General features: G+C 40.0%; 1 protein-coding gene across 2 annotated transcripts in view; it reads right to left on the bottom strand.

Moving 5' to 3' along the window:
- Positions 1-15,431, bottom strand: part of pcdh17 (protocadherin 17) — a 55,120-nt gene extending 39,689 nt beyond the window's left edge. The window contains exons 1-2 of one of the 2 annotated variants that reach the window (XM_058088669.1): positions 14,864-15,431; positions 11,624-14,197 (exon numbers count right to left, since the gene is read on the bottom strand). In XM_058088669.1, coding sequence (XP_057944652.1) covers positions 11,624-13,909 — 2,286 coding nt within the window. In that variant the 5' untranslated portion in view covers positions 13,910-14,197; positions 14,864-15,431. Of the gene's footprint in view, positions 1-11,413; positions 14,198-14,863 lie in introns of both variants that reach the window. The other variant, XM_058088668.1, reaches the window with a different exon arrangement.
- Between the last annotated feature and the right edge of the window lie 7,026 nt (positions 15,432-22,457).

Here is a 22,457-nt window from a genome sequence, read left to right as displayed (position 1 = left end):
CAAAAACATGCAAATGTCTGTAAATAGATTATTATTTTGTGTTTGGTTTTGTGTTATGTGAATAAATGTAGTTATTTTGTCATTAAAATCTTTTTTTTCCTGTGTTGTTTGAGAAAAGTAAACGGTTCAGATGTTGATTGCACACCGTACAATTTATTTTTTAGATGGAAAGACTTGAAGTGCAGTATTGATACACATAATTTCCAGGTTTTTGCCAGCCACATGAAATTATGTGCAGCCCACATCTGGCCCTCTGGCCACGAGTTTGACATTGCTCTAACCAGACCATTATATCAACATTTTCTTGCTCTGATGACACAACCCTCATACCAGCTCACATCCACAGCACTATATGCCTTCTGGGTAATGTACTATAAAGCATTTACCAAGTCCCCAAGTCCTCACTTCCTTGCTTACATGTGATGTTGACATCATTTACCAAAAAAAAAAAAAAAAAAACCTATGGATCACTCTCAATGCTTCCCAAATGTTCATAACTAAAGCGGGGGCAAACTACTGCAATGTGTCAAAACACAGATGCAACTTATAGACGATGCGGAAACGCATATTGTGTTGAAGTTGTTGAAATCCTTTGCTTTTTTATGTTAAAGATACAAAGAAAAAATAAATTCATGAAATCTAAATCTGATACAATGTTATTGAAAAAAATAGGCCCCAAACCATTGCAATTGTTGCCGCCATTTTGAAAAAGCTGCTGTGAAAATCTGGGAATTCAGGTTGAAACAATGCCATTAATAAAATCCTAGAGGGACTGATAATATAGATACTGTATCTGGGTTGGTTATTGAAGAGACTCCCCCTTCATGAAGATTGTTTTGGTGCACCTGAGCAAGGCACAGAACCAGTAGATTATATGTATAATGTAATTAGAAATTATGTAAAGCTGAATTTTACCACAGGGTTTATTATTGCCATATCATTATACACTACTGGTAGTAGTAGTAGTAGTAGTAGCAACGATAACAGTACCAGTAGTATTAAGGGTCAAACATATCAACAACTACAAAGATTAATCAAAAGAAGCCTTTGATGCTGTTCTTTGCTCTTTTTTCATGAAGAAATGTTGTCCAGTTCTGATAAAGTTGCTGCTGTGGCATCATTCTCAGTAATCTCTTTCAGTGGGCAACCATTGTTTACAAGATTATCCTCATAGCTCACATTCATCACATCAATATCGCGCCCAGGTAAATCAGAGCAGCTGTTTTTCCCTGAAAGAACGCTGACGTTTTTTTTGTTGTTGTTTATTTATCGGCTCGGCTTGAGGCTTGTTCACCATGTAATATGAAGTGTTAAGTTGCCTCCAGAATAACAACTCACATAAGGAGATGCATGGATATGCTGCGATTTTTTTCTTTCAAATAACACAAAAAAAATGTTACAGACAAAAAGCATAGAAATCTTTTAAATAGGCCATTCTTCCTTTAATTATCATTACATCCGTACACGAGCATAGTCAGACAAAAGGAACGAGGCAGATTTATCTGATCCCCTCTTTCATTTCTTTCAAACATGTTCCCTTCTACACGTTCTGCATGTGCACACCTTCTGGCATCATTTTGGTTAACAGCAATATGAGGACAAGAACACAGCAGCCAACATTGCTCAGAGGAAATATTTCTGCTCAGAGCAGGTGTTTGTATACTTATCAACACAATCCACATCTGTGTCAGTTTTGCCGCGGGAGTAAATGATGAATATAGCTTTTGGCATCAATGTTTACTCAATACCAAACATAGCAGTTGGCAGTTCAACTAAATAGCAGAGGTGTTGCATTTTGTTATTAAGGCACTTTTCTGACATATTTAGATTGGACGCAAGGAATGGTTAAATGGCTTCTGATAAAGTCAAGTGTACAAGACGATTTAAAGACAAAAACAAACAAACAATTATTACATGTGTTAAGAAAGGTAGTAACGGGGGTACTTTACAGTCTTGGTGTCAAGGCTACTAATCATTCTCGACTTCCTCATCAATACTTAGTGCACCTTTGCCGTTAACTTAAGTCTTGAGTCAGCACTGTCCTTGCTTTGCCCTCATTAAACCATCGCTAACTCAGCCCAAAAAATCCAAAGCTGCCTGTGAAGGAACAAAACGATCAAGTTCTTCATACATCAATGACTGCAACCATTCAGCAAAGAATAATAAACATACAAATCATGTAGTAAATATACATTTCTTAAAATTGTTTTAGTAAAGTTAAATACTGAACCTACAATGTCTCTAGTATACATATCTCTATTGGGGTGTTGAATTTGGATCGTTAATTTAAACATTATATATTAAAATTGCAGGCCACACAGCTAGGAGACCCGCCTTCGATTCCACCCTCCAAACTGTGTAGTTTGCATGTTCTCCCCTTGCGCATGTGGGTTTTCTCCGGGTACTCCGGTTTCTTCCCACATTCCAAAATCATGTTTTAATTGGCAACTCCAAATTGTCCATAGGTATGAATGTGAGTGTGAATGGTTGTTTGTCTATATGTGCCCTGTGATTGGCAACCAGTCCAGGGTGTACCCCGCCTCTCACCCGAAGACAGCTGAGATAGGCTCCAGCACGCCGGCGACCATCATGAGGATAAGCAGTAAAACATGAACAAATTAAAAATATTAAAATTGGCCTTGGTTTGAAAATGAAACACTGTCAATCAGTTTAACATGGATACAGAATTACTAACCTAATCACAGCTGACATTAAAAAGAAAGCTTTTTAATGTTCACCAAATATGGGCCAGTTGGCATGTTAACAAAAAAACAACAACAACATAAAAATAAACATTATTCCCTTTGAAACAATGGTAGGAACCATTCTGCGATGAAAGGATTTTTTTTCCCATCTCCCCAAAGCCCTCAGCCAAGGCCAAATACAGCTATGACCACACAATGTGCACACACATTTAATATGAATAAATGCACATGAGCTTATACACACATGCATCATCCACCTGGGTTCTTCCAAATAACCACACATATCCACCGAATGTCCTGTTTGAATGCAAGGTGACCTTTCCAGTGTATCTGTATTGGGTCAGCAGTGATGAGGTATCTCCGCAAATGGGAACTACAATAACACAGGGTGGCGGTTCTGTTCTTTCAAAGAAGGTTCAGGGGGCAATGCTTTGTTGTCTAACTGTTATATGGCACATTCCTCCCTGACTCTTTTAAGTATGTCTATGGTGCATTAAGAATCTGTCAGAGCAGCTTTAGCATTAATCGGTAAGCCCACAGAAGAAACAATCATAGATAATCTCAGGCTCTAAACCCTGGTGACCTTCTCTTGAAATTCACAAATATCCTGCCCTCAAACCTCATTTGTCATTTTAAGACACACACAAGCCTAGGCGGCCTGTCTCATATTCGTGCCCCTCTTTGCACTCCCACACAAGCACTCATGTCTCTCCACCTGAGAGTACACAGACTCAAGATGTCAGTGTGACACATTTCCGACAATGTGTGAAGGAGCAGTTTTAGCCCACTAATCTGTAAAGGAAAGGAAAGGAGAGTTGCAGCGAGGAGAAAGAAAGGAGAAACAGGCATACGACAATCCAGTCATCACTGCAGTGTTGAGAGTGTAAAGTAAAAATAGAAAGATGTGCTCTGAGTTATCATTGAGCCAGAGGTTCCACCGTAGCACTTTATTCATTAAGACTGTGTGCAGAGATCAATATGGCAGACGTATACACACTGTACTGTTGACAAGATAATCTCATCATTATGAATTTGGCTCCGGTCGTCAGTAACATGAGCAATTGCAACGCTTATCAGCAATGGCAAGCATATAGGGAGAGAAAGGGAAAAGGTTCGGCAAGAGGTGGGAAATTAGAGATTTTTTTTTTTTTTTTGCTCTGAGCAATATGTAATAAAATGCTGTATTTTAGTACAAACCACATAAAAAAATCAATACAAAAAATACCATATGAGAAATCGATCGGAATGTTAAAAGCCGCTAAAAGATTTCTCTCCAAGACATAAACCGAGGGTGGGACCAATTGAGCGCATCCATATAATACAATAGAAAACAATGAGACTTATATAGCATTTTCATACACCATTAACACTCACCATCATTACCCCAACCTTCAAGAGAAAAACGTTAGGCAACAAATTCTGCATAGCCACCACACTTCCATGGCCTTTTCTTTTGGCAATAACATCTTGGATTGCTGACTCAGCTGTCTTTGTTGCCACAAACACAAAACAGACACCGCAAAGCACGGTGGCTGTCAGTTCCCTTCAGCCATGGACAGGAATTGAAACGCGGGAGTCAGATTTCAAACAGGGCTCCAAATGTAAAAGAAAACACCAATGCTGACGTAGACAAACGAGGAAAAATACACTGGCAAGATTCAAATACTATTCAAATAGCAGTTAATAGCAGTTAATTGCAACATTGTTTGAATATAATTGAGTCCAGTGGTTTTATGAGGCCGAAACCGTCTGTTTAACAGCCGTTTGTTGTGACGTGTACTTAGCTGAAATTAGAGCAAATGGGGATGGTTTTCATGGTATATCCATCCAATCAATTAATTACATTACTGATGAAGCTGAAGAAGTGCTTAGCAGTAAAAGACAAGGACAAGGAAGGAGAGATAGAGTGAGAGCGTGATAAATCACTTCCTTTAAACTAATGAGAGAGAAAGTGAGAACACATCGACATAATTCCTTCTTCTTCGAGCTGCATGTTGTTTCGGTAGCACATGTCTAGAGGGCACACTGAAGCTCCCTCATGTTGGGCCGATGCCAAAGCACTGCAGAGCGAGATCCACTTTGTTTGACTTTGAAAGTGTTTGATTTACAGCTCACCGCACTACTGCCAGTTCAAAGAATACATCACCACACAGTGTATGCTTATGTTGGCTTTCTGTGTGCTGTACACCTCATTGCACAATTACTGCAAGTTTAGTCGGTCTATGCCAATCTAGAGTGTAATTGTGCACCACAAGCACCCTGGTGCAGAGGAATCTAAGAATGCTCAGGGGAGCAGGTGGTCCCTAATGGGAAGTTCATTCCGATCACAGGATCCGGCAAGATGGACACTTCAAAGGATATCGTGTGATAGCATGCGTGCACGTGTGTGCAGTTGCATGTTGACACATTTAAAAATTCTTGTGCAGTGTATGTTATATTTTGTTCTCTTGAGTTATGTGACCTTTGTTGGTGCTATTGACTTCTTGGCTGACTTATTCGAGCAAAATGCCAGCTGTAAATGCCTCAGGTCTACTGGGGACATGAACGGATTTCATTTGGTCACAATCTTGTACTTTTTGTATGAAATAGCAGAAATAGAATGGGCTGGGGGGTGTTTGTATTAAATAAGAAAACACAGTGAAAGATCAGCAGGTACAAAGTACACAGACACACCAGGTATAGGATTGTGCTTGCAACGCAGCAAAAAAAAAAAAAAAAAGTTGACGGGTCACAAAAACAAGTAATATCTTTAAAGAAAACCACTGCAAACAGAAATGGCATGATTTGCACCTCTGTGAAAAAAGAAACATTTCTAATCACACATTTGAAGCCAACTAAAAGTGACTCGTTATCATTGATGATGACTTTGATTAGAAGCTCTGGTCTTAATAAATTAGGCAGAATAGCCCTGACTCTCCACTTCCCCTCCGCCACTGATGCACTGCCAATGCAGTTAGTATCATGGCCATGTCATCTCCAATAGGCTGCTTCCCTTTGAACCAAGCTAATTGCTCTAATGCGTCCGGCCTGTCTGACTAACACAGAGGCCAAGTTGTGTTCTCATATCCTGTGTGTTTCTTGACAATTGCAGGACACAAAATGCCATTGTTTCCACTCTTTGCCAGACTAGGAATTACAAAACTAAAAAATGGCAGTCGGAAGACAGAATTTTACAAAGTGATCTCAAAACAGAAGATAAAGGGACATAGGGATTCATTCAAGTTGCTGCCTTCTGGGTGACTGAAAATGTGTGAAATGTGTTATATAACAGCAAAGATTGTCCACCAGTGCATATGAATTAACACCCCTCATCAACAAAAAGAATTGGAATCCCATTATTATATAATATTTCATTGATCAAATATCTATGTCATAGTCAATCAACATACAGTTCACAAGGTATTAATTATGTTATGTTTAATTTACTCATTTTGTGATTAGTGATTAGCAGGGATATGCAAAAAATTAATTGCTCATTCACGTCAACATTTTCAGACCTGCAGATTATTCTCATTTCCAGCCATTTGTATTGCATTATGGACTCCTATAGAGCAGCAACACACAATAACCCGCACAGAACGTGTTCTACACCTTCCAGAATCTGCTCCTATTCCAGCTGTATTTCCTTGGATTTCCTAAACTGTCTGTTTCAATTTATTCTACTCACAGCCCACCTCCGGCCACGCCCACTCCGCTGTGATTGGTCGTACTCCCAAGACAAAACAGTGCAGCAGAATGGGGACACCATTGTGTTTATTGATCCTTGCACTGCCATTCATCAGGTTTGCGTGCATGATGTAACATCAACTCAGTGAGCAACCCCAACTTTTTAGCCTGTCAGATCCCTCCTTCCCTATCAAAATATGGCAATAGATGGTTTTTATATATATAAAAAAATAAATAAAATAAAAAACACCTCTGCTTTACAACATTAATTTTTAGTCAAAATGTTGATCCAGCATGCATGGAAATGGGCTGTAAGCCCCTTTTACTAGTCGTATACGCACAGGAAATGTACTACAAGCCAACCAATGACAGCCTTTTGCAGTCCACAATGTTAGAGTGGACGCAAGTGAGCATTATTCAGCTTTAATATTAATACCTTACAAACTGGTCCACCTGTAGACATAATCACCAATTTAATTGAAATATGTAAGATGTATAATTATTCAAGTTCAATTTATTTTCATGAAGGCAAAAAAAAATCCAACTCAAAACACAAAATTGCGGCTTTGTATGAATTCTAAAGCCATCCGATCTCCCATTCCCACAGTTCTCTGGTTAAGATGGACACTAATTGTGTTTAGTGCTGTTTTATTTAGCTTGTGTTCTTTCACACTGCTACTGTCTTTTGTTGCCTTCTGAATTTTCACAAATATTTAGTCAGAGGCTTCCGATGTTTATCCTGACATCCACTGCTTTCCCCTGATTTGTTAAACGCCATGACTTATTAATGAAGGACGATGTAAATATAGAGCTCTGCTGTTTTGTGCTGTGAATTATGCTGCTGTTACAGTCGCCTAATATGCTCTGAAACAAGCTTGTGTGGTACTGTGAAAAAAAAAGCCAGTAATGGCACATAATAAACAAAACATGAACTGAAGAAATTATGTTGTTTTGTTGTATTACCAATGGGGTAAGTTTTCATCTGCTCCCTAAAGTAAAATTTCAGCAATGTCACTAAAATGTATGTTAGATCCATCCTAAAGACTTGGTGAACATCAAGACAAGAAAAACAAAGTTGTACAAATTCATACAGCAATGGAGTTACATAAAAGGGACCATATAGAGGATAGTATTTTGAGAATTGTGAGAACATACACGGAGAAATGCATTAATTCATTCGCTATGCCACTTGTCTTCACTAGGTTCACGAGCATGCTGAAGCCTATCCCAGCTGACTTTGGCCGAGAGGCCAGCCAATCGCAGTATACCGAGACAACCAGTCAAAAGAAACACATTGGCGCCGTAGTTATGAACAGCTCAATAGTGGGAGTACACAAGTGACTTTGAAAGAGTTGCTCAGTCTGTTCTAAAAATGGACTTAGTTTTACCAGGTACAACCCCACTTCCATCCCACCACATCCAATCCCACAGAAGGCTACAGAGCGGCTATCTTAAGATGAGGAGGAAAAGAGAAATTAAATAAAGAGTGTTTTTCTAATCCATTGCCTCAGTGGTCTCTCAAGTGTGGGAGCAGTTTCAATATAATATACGGCAGAGGATGTGATAAGACACAGACAGCCCTGTTGCGGGCATCAGTGTGTTTGCATGCTTGAGTGTGTGTGTGCCTATCTTGGAGGAAGGGTGTTTCAAGGTTCGGACAAATGCAAGATTGTCACGCTCATAAAAAAGAAGAGGCTCTGCCTCGAAAAGACTAAATCCTATGCTTGGAATACACAATGAAATTACACCCACCCACCAACACACATAAATCTGCCTGAATTATGCAGGCTGAGACCATTCCTGGAAGAAGTCATTTTAAACATCCGCTCACTACATTGTTGGTATGCATATGTGCAACTTTAACAGATCAAGGGGGGTGCAAATAATAATGCAAATCCACACTGCTCAGATGGTTATATGCTCACATCTTGATGGCATTTTCTTTTAAAGATGTATTTAAATGCACCACCATTACTGCTACTAAAAAAAAAAAAATAAGAAGAAACATCGCATCACAATCCTGGAGTCATGTTGACTGATGATTTAGTTGACTAGTGGCATGATTATGTCAGGTATATTTAAAACTAAAATAGGCCTTTGCCAAGCTGCAAGTGACAAATGAGATGAGAACCCCCTTTATTCTTGACACCCTCACTTCAACTGAAGGCAGACTGCTGCCACCTAAAGGCAGCGTTTAGTGCCTTTAAGTGGCAGCTGTCATAGTCTCCCACTTGGCTTCCATACCCTGCACACCCCATTTCTGACTCATTTTTATAGTGAATTAAAATGTACTTAAACAACTACGGTAAATTATTGGTCACTTAAAAGAAGCCGCTTTATCTATAGACCTTTGGTGAAAATGAGGGAAACAGTCCCAAAGAGCCAGCCCATGCTGAAACTTAATGTGCAACACAATTTTAAAACTGTATTGTACCGGACAGAGGACATAAAAATCCTTCTGAGCATTGAGGAATTTCGCAACAGATTGGGTTTAACCTTCATTCTCTAGTAAGTAATTCCATTCACTGCCTTAAGCAGAATTAAGCGTCATTACGTATCATCCATCTCCTTATCCCAGGAATTCCCCTTGCAAATAAAATGAAGCTCTCCACTGGGCTGGTTGCTGGCACAGTGGTGACAATGATAAGGCCAGCCGAGCTCTGCTGATATGTTCATGTTATTCCTCTCGCTCAGCAGTAGACCGAGCTGTGTCCATATGCCAATACGCTGCTATAAAGCATCATTAGAGGCCAAGAGAAGTGTGAAGAGAGCTTTGCAGACCTGCAGGCTGATAGTAGCCATGCAGGTGCATGTGAAAGCAACACCACTAAGGTGCCCTTGTGAAACTGATAGAGTGGAAGGGCATACCACCAGCTCCATCTCTTTATTTGTTCTTTCTATTTAGCCTCTCTTTCACTGGACGACTGTAGTGACAGATGGACTGAGGGGCCTTTGGATCGATGGACAGGGAATTTTGTCTTTGTTTCCTGACATCTTTCCCCATAGCCACTTTCCTCTGACTCGGGTTACTTACTGTCCACATAAAGAGAGAGCAGTGGCAGGGTGGAATGGAAAATGATATGCTTCTGTACAGCTTCTGAAGAAACGTAATGCCTCAAGACAACTACTTCTACATTGGTTTCTGTTGAATAATACAATAGAGCACCCTACATGCCTCCCACTTCCATGGGACCCACTTAAAACAGGACACTAAGGAGTGCCTTGTTGCTGCCCCTGCTAGCTTTTTCTTTGACAGTCGGAAGATAGTAGAGAAAAGAGAGCGAACACAATGAGTGTGCAGGAGTGTCATGCAGCGTAATTCATCATCGCTACATTAGCAAAGAAACAGCCTGCAAAACCGACCAGCAATTATCATGTTCCTCTGATTAAGAAGTCCTGGCGCTCTTTGTGCTGGCCTCTGCCCTTTGCAGCTGGCTCATAATAGAAGCACGGTTGAGAATGAGAACTAAGGACAGTGGCTTTCTTCCCTGGTGGGAATGCGTCACATCTGATCATATTCTTCATCACATGAATGTCCACCTCAAATAGGGGGTACAATTACAAAGGATAGCTTAACTAAGAGACCAACATGGTTAACTGGATATAATTCAAAGAATGTAATCATCATGTCCGGCTAACTCCAAGTAAGTTAGAACAAACAGTAATACCAGTAATACAGTAGTTTCTGGTAAAAAAAAATAAAAAAAAATAAAAAAAACTACACATCAACAACATAAAATATACCAATACTAGACAAGAAAAAGGTAAACATCAGAAAGACTTGATCAGCTTCAATTGACCATTGTCGTATAATTATGGACTGCTGCAGTCCTTAATCCTAGTCTGGCACGACAGACCTTTAATGAGCTTAAGGCTAAAGACACAGAAAAGTTATCACATTAGAGACTTATATACCCAAGTACTCTTCACAAAGATGCTTAACTAGCTGTAAAAATACCTTCAATCTGCTAATCTATTGGAATTAAAATAGATAGAATTAAAAATTATTTTTGCATAGAAAACCTGTTTGACCATCAAAATTATTAGAGTCCTTCATACATGAAATAACACATTTATAGTCACCTTCATATTCATATCACCTGCTGTAATATACAAGAAATGACAAACACATTAAGACATAATAACGCACATGTTAGCATTGTCAAAGTTCCAAGTTGTTGTAGTGTAATGTGTGCCGATTGCAAAGGATTAAAAAAAGGATTGACATCAGCATATCATCCATCCTCACTATCCTCATACCCGTAAAATTGGGCGGAAGTCAAACAAGAATAAGGGAAAAACAAATGCCCTGTTTTGGCAGACAGTGACATTAAACTAAAAGTTGCACCTACAGTATCGAAATCAAAAACGTGGACTCGCTTTGGTTTTTATAGCGTGGACGGGACAACGCTGGACTTTTCATAATGTAAGGCGTGTTCCACGAAAATATAACACACAAGTGGCACAACAAACATGCATCTACCTTGTTCATCACTGCGGTTGCGGACAGAACTGTGTCCAGTAAGGGACATATAGATTTTTCTATTCAAAAGTTAAATGTATTATTTAATCAAGACACGTGTGGTTAGTTTTTTGTCAACATTGTACTTGTGCTCTTTCCGGTGATTACATCACTATTATATTACCCTATTTTTGTTATGCTTTCACATTATAGATTTTGTCTATGAGCTATTGTGTTTATTTCACAGCAATGCAGATTCCAGGAATGGATTGATTATTGATAAACAACTCAGGGTGAAAACTGCTTTGAGAAGCTCGCCGTGACATATTTCAAATACAAATAATTTGTTCAGACGTCACTAGACCTGCTCTAAGAGGACACAAAAATATTTAATCCTTCTAATGCTCTCTACTTCCTTCCGTCTTTTGCTTCTGTGCTCCAGTGCCTTCTGCCTTTCCCTGCTCTTCGTGTCTTTCATTTTACAGGACAAATCATGTAGACATTGGACGTGGATACCTCATGAAGGTGCTCACATGGGGGTGCACATAACAGTGTAGGAGAGTAGGGCAATTCCCCTTACCTGTATGATGGACATGCGGTTAGTAGGTGTGTCTGTTGTGCTGGTGACTGGGCCTGTGAAGCTGGTGTGGCATCCCACGTGGCCTTGGGGCACGCTGAGGTTATTGGCAGTGGGCTTAAGGTACATGACCTCTGATCTTGGTGAGCTGAGTGGCAGGCGTGTCTGGTAGTCAAAGTACATGGGAGAGGTGGCCAAGGAAGGACTGCTTACCACATTCATCACATTCATGGCATCCCGTTCCTCCACCTCGCTCTGCACCAGCATGATGTCGTTCTTGTTAATCTTCTTTTTCTTTCCTTTCCCGAGCTGAGGATGCGAGTATTCTGCGATTCGACAATTATAAGTTCGTATCTCCTTGTTTTCCCTCTTGCACTTGACTGCTATGGTGACCATAGCAGCCAGAAGCATGATTGAGATTATACTCAGAGTCACAATGAGAGGCAGGGACATGTCCCAGTTCTGATTGTCGTCTATATGCAGCAGTCCATCAGCAGGATGTCCATTGGAGGCCTTGATGATAAGCCGAGCAGCAGCAGTGAGGGTTGGCTTGCCGTGGTCTGAAACACGGATAATCAGCTCGACAATGGGACTGACATTGTCCCAGAAAGGGTGGGCTGTTCTCACCTCACCAGTCACTGGATCTATATCAAAAAGATGTTCCTCGTTCCCATCAGAGATCTCGTAGGTGAGCCTCCCGCTCTCACCATAGTCATTGTCAACTGCTCTCACTGTGGTGACAATGTAGCCCACACCAACATTCCGGGGCACATGGATTTCAGCAGTGTCATTTTGTAGAAGGGGTAGAACAATGACAGGGATGTTATCATTAACATCCAGAACACTGATGCGCACCGTAGCATTGCTCTCCAGGTGTGGTGATCCAGCATCTCGAGCAAGAACCTTGAAATCAAAATACTTTATCTGCTCATAGTTGAATGATCTGACTGCATATATGGCTCCATTGGCAGCATTCACATTTACATACGTGTTGACATCACCCCCACTCACATTGGAGTTAATAATGCTGTAGTACACGGTACCATTCTGTCCAAGATCCGGGTCGTGAGCAAGGACTGAACCCAGGAATTCTCCTGGGATGTTGTTCTCTGGTATCTGCAGAAGGTAAACTGACTTTGTAAAGCGGGGGACATTGTCGTTCTCATCCAGAATCTTTACAGTGAAGGATTTTGTGGAGTTTAGAGGGGGAACGCCATTGTCTTTCGCCACGATGGTGACATTGTACTCATCTTGTGCCTCTCTGTCCAATGGTCTGTCAGTCACCACTGTGTAGAAGTTATCATAGTTCTCTTCTAGTTTAAAAGGGACATTACCCAGTACTCTGCATTGAAGCTGCCCATTCCTGCCGGAGTCCTTGTCTGTGACACGAACCAGCGCAATAACAGTGCCTGGAGGTGCTGCCTCGCTGATGGCTCCCTGTCTTACGGACACAAAACCAATAGAGGGCCAGTTATCATTCCTGTCAAGCACTTTAACGGTGACTTTACAATGGCCTGGGATCGGGTTGGGGCCGAGGTCTTTTGCCTGTACGTCAATCTCAATAACTGGGCTCTCTTCGTAGTCAATTTCACCCTGAATCTTTATGACCCCTGTTCTGGAATCTATGGAGAACAGCTCCCGGATTCTCTCTGGGGCATAGCCACTAAAAGAATAGACTACTTGTCCATTGTTGCCCTCATCGGGATCAGTGGCATTTAAATCGATCAACACTTTACCAGGAGGTGAATTTTCAGGAATTTCAACAACATAAGAAGGCTGGTCAAACACAGGGCTGTTATCATTTGAGTCAATAACTTTAACATTTATCTGCATGGTACCAGACCTTGGATATTCCCCGCCATCAGTGGCCGACAAAATAAGAGTGTGATGGTTTCTTTCTTCCCTGTCAAGCGGCCTTTGAATAACCAATTCCGGGAACTTAGTTCCATCCCCACGTGACTTTACCTCCAAGGAAAATAGATTGTAGTCGTCACGTGTTATCTGATAGGTTTTCAAACCATTTTCCCCTGCATCTGGATCATGTGCGCTTGTCAATGGAAAACGTGTCCCTGGAACTGCATTTTCAGATATGTCAATATCAATCTGATCTGAGGGGAAAATAGGTGAGTTGTCATTAATATCTTGGATGTCTATTTTAATCATGCAGATCTCCTTGTCATTGGCAAACACCTCCATAGAGAGCTGGCACTTGGGGTTTCTCTTACACAATGTTTCTCTGTCAATGCGTTGCTTTGTATAGAGCAGTCCACTCTGGGGGTCCACGTCAATGAGATGCGGTGCTGAATTCTCCAACACCCTGAAGTTGGCTTTCTTCCCCTGCCCTCCCTGCCCGATCTGTTCCAAGCCAAGTCTGGCATCTTTGGCGATGTTTCCAATTACTGTCCCCGGTCCTTGTTCCTCCGGGACAGAGTAATTCAAGTTTTTCAATGTCAGGGCTTGAGCCCATAAGAGGAGGAAAAAGAAAATAGACAGATACATCCCCTCTCTCTGTAAGTGGCTACAAGCTGTCTTGTCGTTGCGTTGCCTTTGACCTGTTGATATTTTGTTACAACTCACTTAGCATCAGAAGAAAAATGTTCATCATGTGAGTTCTTGATATTTGCCTTAGTGGACTGTATTTTATCTGCCGCACTCCTCTGCTTCTCCCAGCAATCTGTGGTGCTGAACACCTAATTTATATTCAGCAGCGCACTCAAAGTCATCTGAGCAATAATCGTGATCCACTCTCCGAACTGAATAGTCATTGTGAATGCAAATTGATATCACCTAAAAGAGAGCACAAAAAAGACATACATTATTTGTTTGTCATATTGTTAGCTTATCCAAGACATCAGACACAAATTCTACCAGAAGAAATAAGATGCACCACTGAGCCAAAATTGAAATAAGGCTCATGTGAAATTCATCTAAAAAATTATGGGGGAGCTTGTCATCAATTAAGTTGACAATGTGAGTATACAGCACAGTCTTCTGCTACACTGGCAAAAATGGTATTGTCTTTACCATTTGCATCATGATAAACATAACATTCATAAAGATGCTTCTCTCATATGCAAATCAGAGGTTGATAGTGAAAGGTCTCATTCTCATATGATGAGAATGCGTGATGAACCTGTCTAACTTTAATGCTAAGGCATACAACAGGAGATGGACTATTGTGACACTATTTGAATAAGTGCGTATAAAATGAGCCTCTTACACGCATTTTCCCAATCCACATAATCCGGATATTTAAAATGAGCCTTATAAAAATTCAAGAATGCGCTGCCAACATCACAGTAGAAGCATGTAATTCTCTCCACTGGTGCTCTCTCTGTCTTCCCTTGTAAGACTCAACTATAAAAGCTGTTGCATCTACAGCGCTCCCTCTGAAATACATTTAAAAAGCTAAAGAAAACATACAAGAGATAAACAAAACAAGAGTGAACTTACCTATACAGATGGCATAATAGTCCAAAAAATAGTTCCAATGGGGATTCTGATGAATTTAAAAACGTAAAAGGTGCATCCCTTTTTCTTTGCAGGCTACAATGCAGCGCAGTGGAAATACATACATAAATAAAAAGGCTCCAGAAAAGTCTGACTGTAATGTCAATGAGCTGAAGTCCTCTCCTCTGTGTGATTAGGATGCAGACGCTCGCCCTCTGCTTTGCAGTGAGTCACCCTTGTTCAAGCAAAGAGAAACATCCGAGATGCGTGACAAGATAAGAAGATCCAAAGTGGCCGTTTAAAAAAAGGGCGACCGGTCGGTGGGGTTCTATCCCGTTCGAATCAGCAGCAGTGGCGTGGTGTCCTTGCCGGCGTCCTTATCCAAAGTGTCACGGAGGAGAGGAGTGGCAACAGTGTGCCAGCATTCTGGATCAACTCTTTTCAGCTCCGTTATAACCGGTGAGCTTTTTGGTTGTCAAAAAACACGCTTTTTAAAAAGTGTTGTGCACATTTGGACAGGCCCTGAGTGTCAGCGCTTCCTCGTACAGAATGAACTCTGAGCACGAACACGCTGCATTAAAACATTGTCTGCGCTCCTGTGACAGCCAATCGCTTTGAGGAGGTGGGGAAAAAAAGGAGGGATTCAAAAGCAACAACCGACTCTGACTACAAATGATGGGCGGCACTCGTTGGCCACCAAGACTGCGTGTTATTTTTCAAAAAAAAAAAAAAAAATCACACTTCATTGTTGTTTACATCACAGGAAGCCAGCAGATGTGTGGCCCCAAAAGGACACGTCCGTTAGGTCGTTACTCAGCAAGCTTACATTTCTGGATTCAAAAGACACCCCCCCTCCACCCCCATTTAAAAACATTTAAATGCAAACCATGATTAAATGCAATGCAGTTGTATTCATGTCACGCATTCTGCAGGATTTATGTTATTCTAATTCAATTCTTGCATTAAAAAAAAAACACTCATGATTCCAAAAAGTGAAATTACTTTATGTTTTGTATTGCAGTTATTATGGGTTAATCTGTGACTGTTATATTCACCTACATAGAGTGAAATGTGGAACAGTAAGTGCAATTGATGTGAAATGATTGTGACATGTAATGAGTGTTCTCGTAATTCTGAATGGACCATGAGTGTGTGACTTTACCTTGCTGAAATGAAAGAAACTGAATCTTGGGGGAGAGCTGTTCATTTTACTATAATACCAGCATTTGCACACCTGAACAATCACCATCCAAGTGGCAAGAACTTAAAAAACACAGAAAGAAATATATTTTATACAAACATATCCTGTGAAAACTATTCATAAGGAGGTGCAATGCTACAAACTTGCACCTGGAACTTGCACAAATAGTAAAAGGGTGTGGGGGATCCATTAATTTGTGGAAACATGACGAAAATGGACATATATCTTCCAACATTTTGGTAGTATTCTATCATAGATTACGCATTATTGTGTGCAATATAACAAGAAACAAGTCATGTTTCTTTCTTTGCATATTTTGTAATCTATACTAATTACAGCATTGCAGACTGATCTTTTAGCAAAAGCTAATTACCCAAAAATACTCATTCACATTTGAAAGCTAAAGTACAAACACACCCGACAAAACAAAAAAAACTAAATTGTGATTTAATCGCTTTGCATAATGAGCAGTGCTTAGACATCCAATGCTTATTTCTAAAAAAAACAACACAATAATGTTTGTAAACTATATTAATTTTTAAATATATATTTAACTTTCACTTTTGTATACCGCTTTTCCTTGTTAGGGTCACAGGTGAGATGGAATCTATCCCAACTGACTTTGGGTGAGAGGCGGGGTACACCCTGGACTGTTCGCCAGCCAATCACAGGGCACATATTGACAAACAACCATTCACACTCACATTCATACCTATGGACAATTTGGAATGTGGGAGGAAGCCTGCATCTGTTCTCTGAAACTACTGTTGGTGGAGATGTTCTTATCTTTGGGAGGTAAGAATGTATAATTTGGAACCAAGTAGTGATAGTGATAACACTTTAAAGCATAGTTAGATGACCCTGATTACATTCTCTCCGCTTAATTAACACACATCTCAATTTAGGGGTGCAACTGAGATTTCTGTTTTGCACCATATTTCAATATTATCACCAAAGCCACGCAAACTGTGTGGCCTACAGATAACTTCAGTCCAAAGCTTGATTGGTAGACACCAGATGAATGATGTTACGTTGCTGTCATGTAATCTTGTCACACAGATTGAGAGCAAAATGGGAGGTAGTGACTGCAACCAGGGCCGTGCCTGATTTATGAGAAGTCAGTTGATGAATTTCTTCTTGACACATGATGACTGGTCAAATCCTCAGTTTGCGGCTTCTTTTAGCATTTAATCCGGGCTGCCCTTTTCTTTCCTTCTGTGCATTAGTATGAGCTAGCTCACAATGCACATCATTGGGAAGTCCCTATTCCATCTACAAAGCTCTTTAAAAATATTGTTTTGATACGCAGGCTGTGATAATGCAGTGAAAAGTACATTGACAGTAACATGTAACACTTACAGTATCTTGCTGGATTTTGATGACTTAAAACATGAAATAAACTTTTTTCCCAGCACATTGATTTAGCCCAGGAGCTTACGCTACTTCCATCAACAACAGCAGCATAGAAACAACACAACACTTACAATGTCCGCTCTCATTACGATGGCTGTGTCTTCCAGCACAAGACTTATGCTCCAGTTCTCGGGTAAAAAAAAAATGCTGGCAGCATCTTGTGAGTCTTCGAAGGGAAATTGAGAGCTAGTTAGCCACTCTTCTCTTCGTGTTACTCCACCAGATAGATATAGTTTTTCTTGGTAGCTGCTACAGCAAAAATATTGTTAATAAATATTATTAATATAAAAGGCAGTTATGTAAATGGAACACTTTAGCTGTTTTTTTTTAGCTTTTTTTGTCAGAGCTTTAACATCAAAATAGTTACCTCTCATGACAAGTTTGTTAGCCAGCTCATACTAACTTATTTTCTCTCAGTAGAATACAAAAACAGGGAAAAGCAATATGTGTTCATGTTTCACATAACAATTGTGAATGATGGGCAAAATAAAATAAAAATGGGCAGTTTTCCTTTAAGCTAGAAACTGTGCTTTCCGGTGCTATAGGATTCTTTTTGGTCATCACAGGTACTCCACAAAAAGGAGGCTTTGACAGAAAGCTGAGTGGGTGGGCGTTTGCTTACAGAACTGCACAAGCCTGTGTAATGGAAAGGCACAGAAAGGCAATCGTTGTGTGACAAAATTTGGCAGAAAATGTACATGTTTGACTGTTTTTTGCAGTGTTCTTTGTCACATTTGTGCTGTAATTTTGCTTGATTGCAAAACATGTCTAGGAAAGACATATATTCAAAGTTTACATATTCAGTGTATTATATTGTATTAGGGCTGTCAAAAATAATGCATGAACTAATTTTTTGTGAAATTAAAACATGCACACCAGAGCAAGCGCACCTCGGGTCCGACGGGTTTGTCGTCATTGCACAGTGGAGTGTCGTCACGGTCACACAGAGCCTGACACTGTTGTATAACTTCATTCTGATATACTTCATACTTCATGAAGTGATATACTTCATACTGTATGCATCTCCATCCCACACGTCTCTAGTTCCTTCTTCCTTTTGTCCACATTCTTAGTACAAGAGTGTGAGATGCGTTCAGGCACACTCTGAACATCATAAAACGGGTTAATAATGCGTGTGTTTGTGTGTAAATAAAGAGGAAGATAAAGAAAAACATGAATTGGATATTCTTATCACTTACTTCCTAACTCTTAAGCAGTTTAATGAGATTCAAGTGCCGCTACACTGATGCGCACTGCTTCTATTAGCAGCAGCACGGCTGCCTCAATGCTTCACCGTGCTCTGGATCGCAGGAAAGGGACAACCCAGAGCATTCATATGTTTCCCCTAAAAGTCAACATACGTACAGTGCGTGTAGTACTGGCAGTGGTGGTAGTGGTGGAGGTGGTGAGGGAACGTAAAAAAAGGTGGAGTGGTGTTCAAGACCCCACTGTAAATGATGATGATAATGATGATGGCGGTGTTGGCGTGAGAGATGACAGAGAGTAGATGAGCTTGTCAGGTATGGTGGAGACAGGGAACCGACCATTTCTGAGACTCATTATATGCACATTAGATGAGTGAATGTACTCCCATCACACAATTAGTGGCTCTACTGCAGATTTTTAAACACTGGTAGTACCACAAAACACATTACACGTTACAGATGCTGTAGCCAATCACAAATCACAGGGCACATATAGACAAACAACCATTCCCACCCACATTCATACCTATGGACAATTTGGAATCGCCAATTAACCTAACATGTTTTTGGAATGTGGGAGGAAACCGGAGTACCCGGAGAAAACCCACGTATGCACGGGGAGAACATGCAAACTCCACACAGAAATGGCTGAGGGTGGTCTCCTAGCTGTGAGGCCTGCACGCTAACCACTCATCCACTGTGCAGCTTGAAATAATTATAATATATATAAATATTGAAAGAATTTTAAAAAAGCCTAATCGGTCATTCAAAATAATACATCATAATAAAGATAAAAAATATTTTTTTCAAAATTATCATTATTATTATTACTCATTTGCAGTCAATCTCCTAAATGTTTTCATAAAAATACAGAAATATATTACAATGTGAAGTGCTTAACAGACTCATTGATTCCATTGTGTATAATGGTCACATCTGTGTTTTTCTGTATTGGTGCATACATATTTAGACAAAAGTTTTGGGACACCTGGCCATTACACACTTCAGAAAGTAAAATGACAACTGCCACTCTTCTGAGTGGATTTTCTAGAAGATTTTGGTATGTCTGAGTGTATATGTATTTTATGTCCACTCATGCAAAAGAACATTTGTGAAGTCAGAGGTCACTGATGATGGACATGCCTGCCTCACAATCTCTGTTCTAGTTCATCCCAAAGGAGTAAGATTCCACAACAAACTCAGTATGCCTTTATGAACATTTCTTTGTCCACTGGGGTACAGTCAGGCTAGAATAGAAAGGCTTCCTCAAATTTGAGAAGAAGGAATAAAATCCACTCATGCATCCATTCATTTTCTACTGGTTGTCCTGTTCAGAAAATGCAGAGTACACCCCGAATTGGTCGCCAGTCAATCACAGGGAATACAGTATATAGAGGTGAGTCAACCACTAACTCAGGGGTGTTAAACTCATTTTAGCTTCAGGGGCCGAAAATCTGCTTCCAAGTGGGTCGGATCTGTAAAATCATGGTACATATTATATACCATGATTTTAATAAAACAAATAAATAACATGAAAGTAGAGTTGGGCCATATGGGCCTTAATATATGTCATGATAATTTTTAGGATGTATCACAATATGACAATATAAAATGTAAATTCAGCAGAGTCTTGTATAAAAATCTGCCAACCTTAACCCATATAATGAAATTGAAAAGCACATTTATTTATTTATAACTTTATTTATTATAACTTTTCTAATGGGATGTCAGCCTCTGCACATATCAAATCTTCAACTAACTGTAATGTCTGTGCTTCTGATTAAGGAATATGTAGTCACCAATGCAATTCCAACTGCATCTGGAAGATATCTATGACACTCTTGTGTCATAGGAGTGTCTTCCGTGTGTGAAGAATGTGCATTTACGGCAAAGAGTACGGCTACGTTAAAAAATAAACATGCCTCTGTATATTTTTTCACTCAGAACTCCCACGTCATCACCAGGCACTGTAAAACCTTCCTTACATTAAAGCCATAAAATAAAACCTAATGAAATTACACTCATCGAGCCACGGTCACACAAACACAACCACACAAGCAAACTCCTGCTAGCTTCCACTCATGCGCTGATGTCTCAGTTGTGAGTGAACACAGAACCTGCTGTTTCTTCAGATCAGCCAGCAGTTCATTCACCTTCTCTCTTCGTTGTCAATGAAAGCGACTAAGGTTATAGTCCTTCAGCACTGCAACATGCTGTGAACACATCAAACATACAGCTTTCTGTGAATAGATAGGAGGATGACCATTTTTCTTGGAACACTCTGCACTGTGCATCCATTTTTCTCTTTTTTGACAAGCATATTGGGGTAGTGAGGGTGCCAAAGCACATAATGTTAAATATGGAAGCCGTAATAGTTGAAGTAAAACACAAGGTGACTGGCTGCACTTTACTTGCTCTGCGCTGGTATAAACAATTTGCTTGCTTAACACAATTACTATGCAGTGGCCATCCAGTGGTTGTAATTTGAACAGCAGTTCATTTTCTAGAAAAATCCATCTTATTTTTATACTGCATGTTCTCCCCGTGCGTATTTGGATTGTCTCCAGGTACTTCAGTTTCCTCCCACATTCCAAAAACATGCATGTTGGGTGAATTGCCGACCCCAAATTGTCCATAATTATGAATGTGAGTGTGAATGGTTGTTTGTCTATATGTGCCCTGCCATTGGCTGGCGACCAGTCCAGGATGTACCCTGCCTCTCGCCCAAAGACTCCACCATATAGTCTCCACCATACCCGCAATATGAGGATATGCAGCATTGATAATGCATGGCTATTATTACATTTTCCATCTACATAATAAGATGTGCTTTAAAACGGGTTTACCAACACCCTTCATTTGATATTGCTCTTCCATCAAGATTTACAGTGTTAATCTTGTAGTCTTCCCATATATATATATATACATGGGCCTCAACCTTTTTGACCTCTCAGTCTGACATGAGCCAGTGACAAGTGTCAGAAGCATTCATTAGTGTGATGGTGACTCCAGCTCATTATTAAACAGCATGTCTGATGTACAAATGTCAAGATGTTGATAAGTGATGAAGGTAAATGTCACATCACTGTCTCCATCTGCATATAATGTGGGTGTTTTGTCTTGCCTGTATGTGAATCTGTTAAAAAAATGATGCATAATGGTATGTTCACCGCATGTACCTGATGCCCTTTGCAAGTCTTTTGGGAATTTCCAGAATAGCATAAGCAAAAATGAGATGCAAAGCTGGTTTTAAAATATGATTAGCATCACGTATGGGAAATCAGTCAATTTAACCTTGAATGTAGTCCAATTTCCTCTTAACCACATTCTTGCAAAAATATGTCTAGATAACCTGTTTGCCTTATTAAAAAAATAATGTGGAATATGTTTCAACAAGGATTGGAACATCAAAGAAATGTCTCTGGTGCAAACATTTCAGTCAATATTGCTTCTCCGGGAATGCTTCTGTTTATGTGCCCACTTTATAGACATGTGCATGACGCAGCCATGAATGACAGCCATGAATACTAATCATCTTTTTCAGGAAAAAAAAAGACAATTGAAAAATACCAACTTTTGTTCCAATATGTTCTTTTAAACCACTTATAGTAACATATGCTTGCTGGTGATGTTCTTGTTATGTATTTTCTTTTAAAACATGTAATTTTAAAAGAGTTGCAATGGGTACCTTTAACAACTTAAAACACCGTTTTGCTGTTTAGTTCTGGTACAAATTCTATGGATTTGCTTCAGGTGTTATGGAAGACTTCCTTTTACT

This window comes from Doryrhamphus excisus, chromosome 12, assembly GCF_030265055.1.
Source record: "Doryrhamphus excisus isolate RoL2022-K1 chromosome 12, RoL_Dexc_1.0, whole genome shotgun sequence".
Taxonomy (NCBI): Eukaryota; Metazoa; Chordata; class Actinopteri; order Syngnathiformes; family Syngnathidae; genus Doryrhamphus; species Doryrhamphus excisus.
Note: the sequence above shows the minus strand (reverse complement) of the source record. Positions and strands in the feature narration are given on the sequence as shown.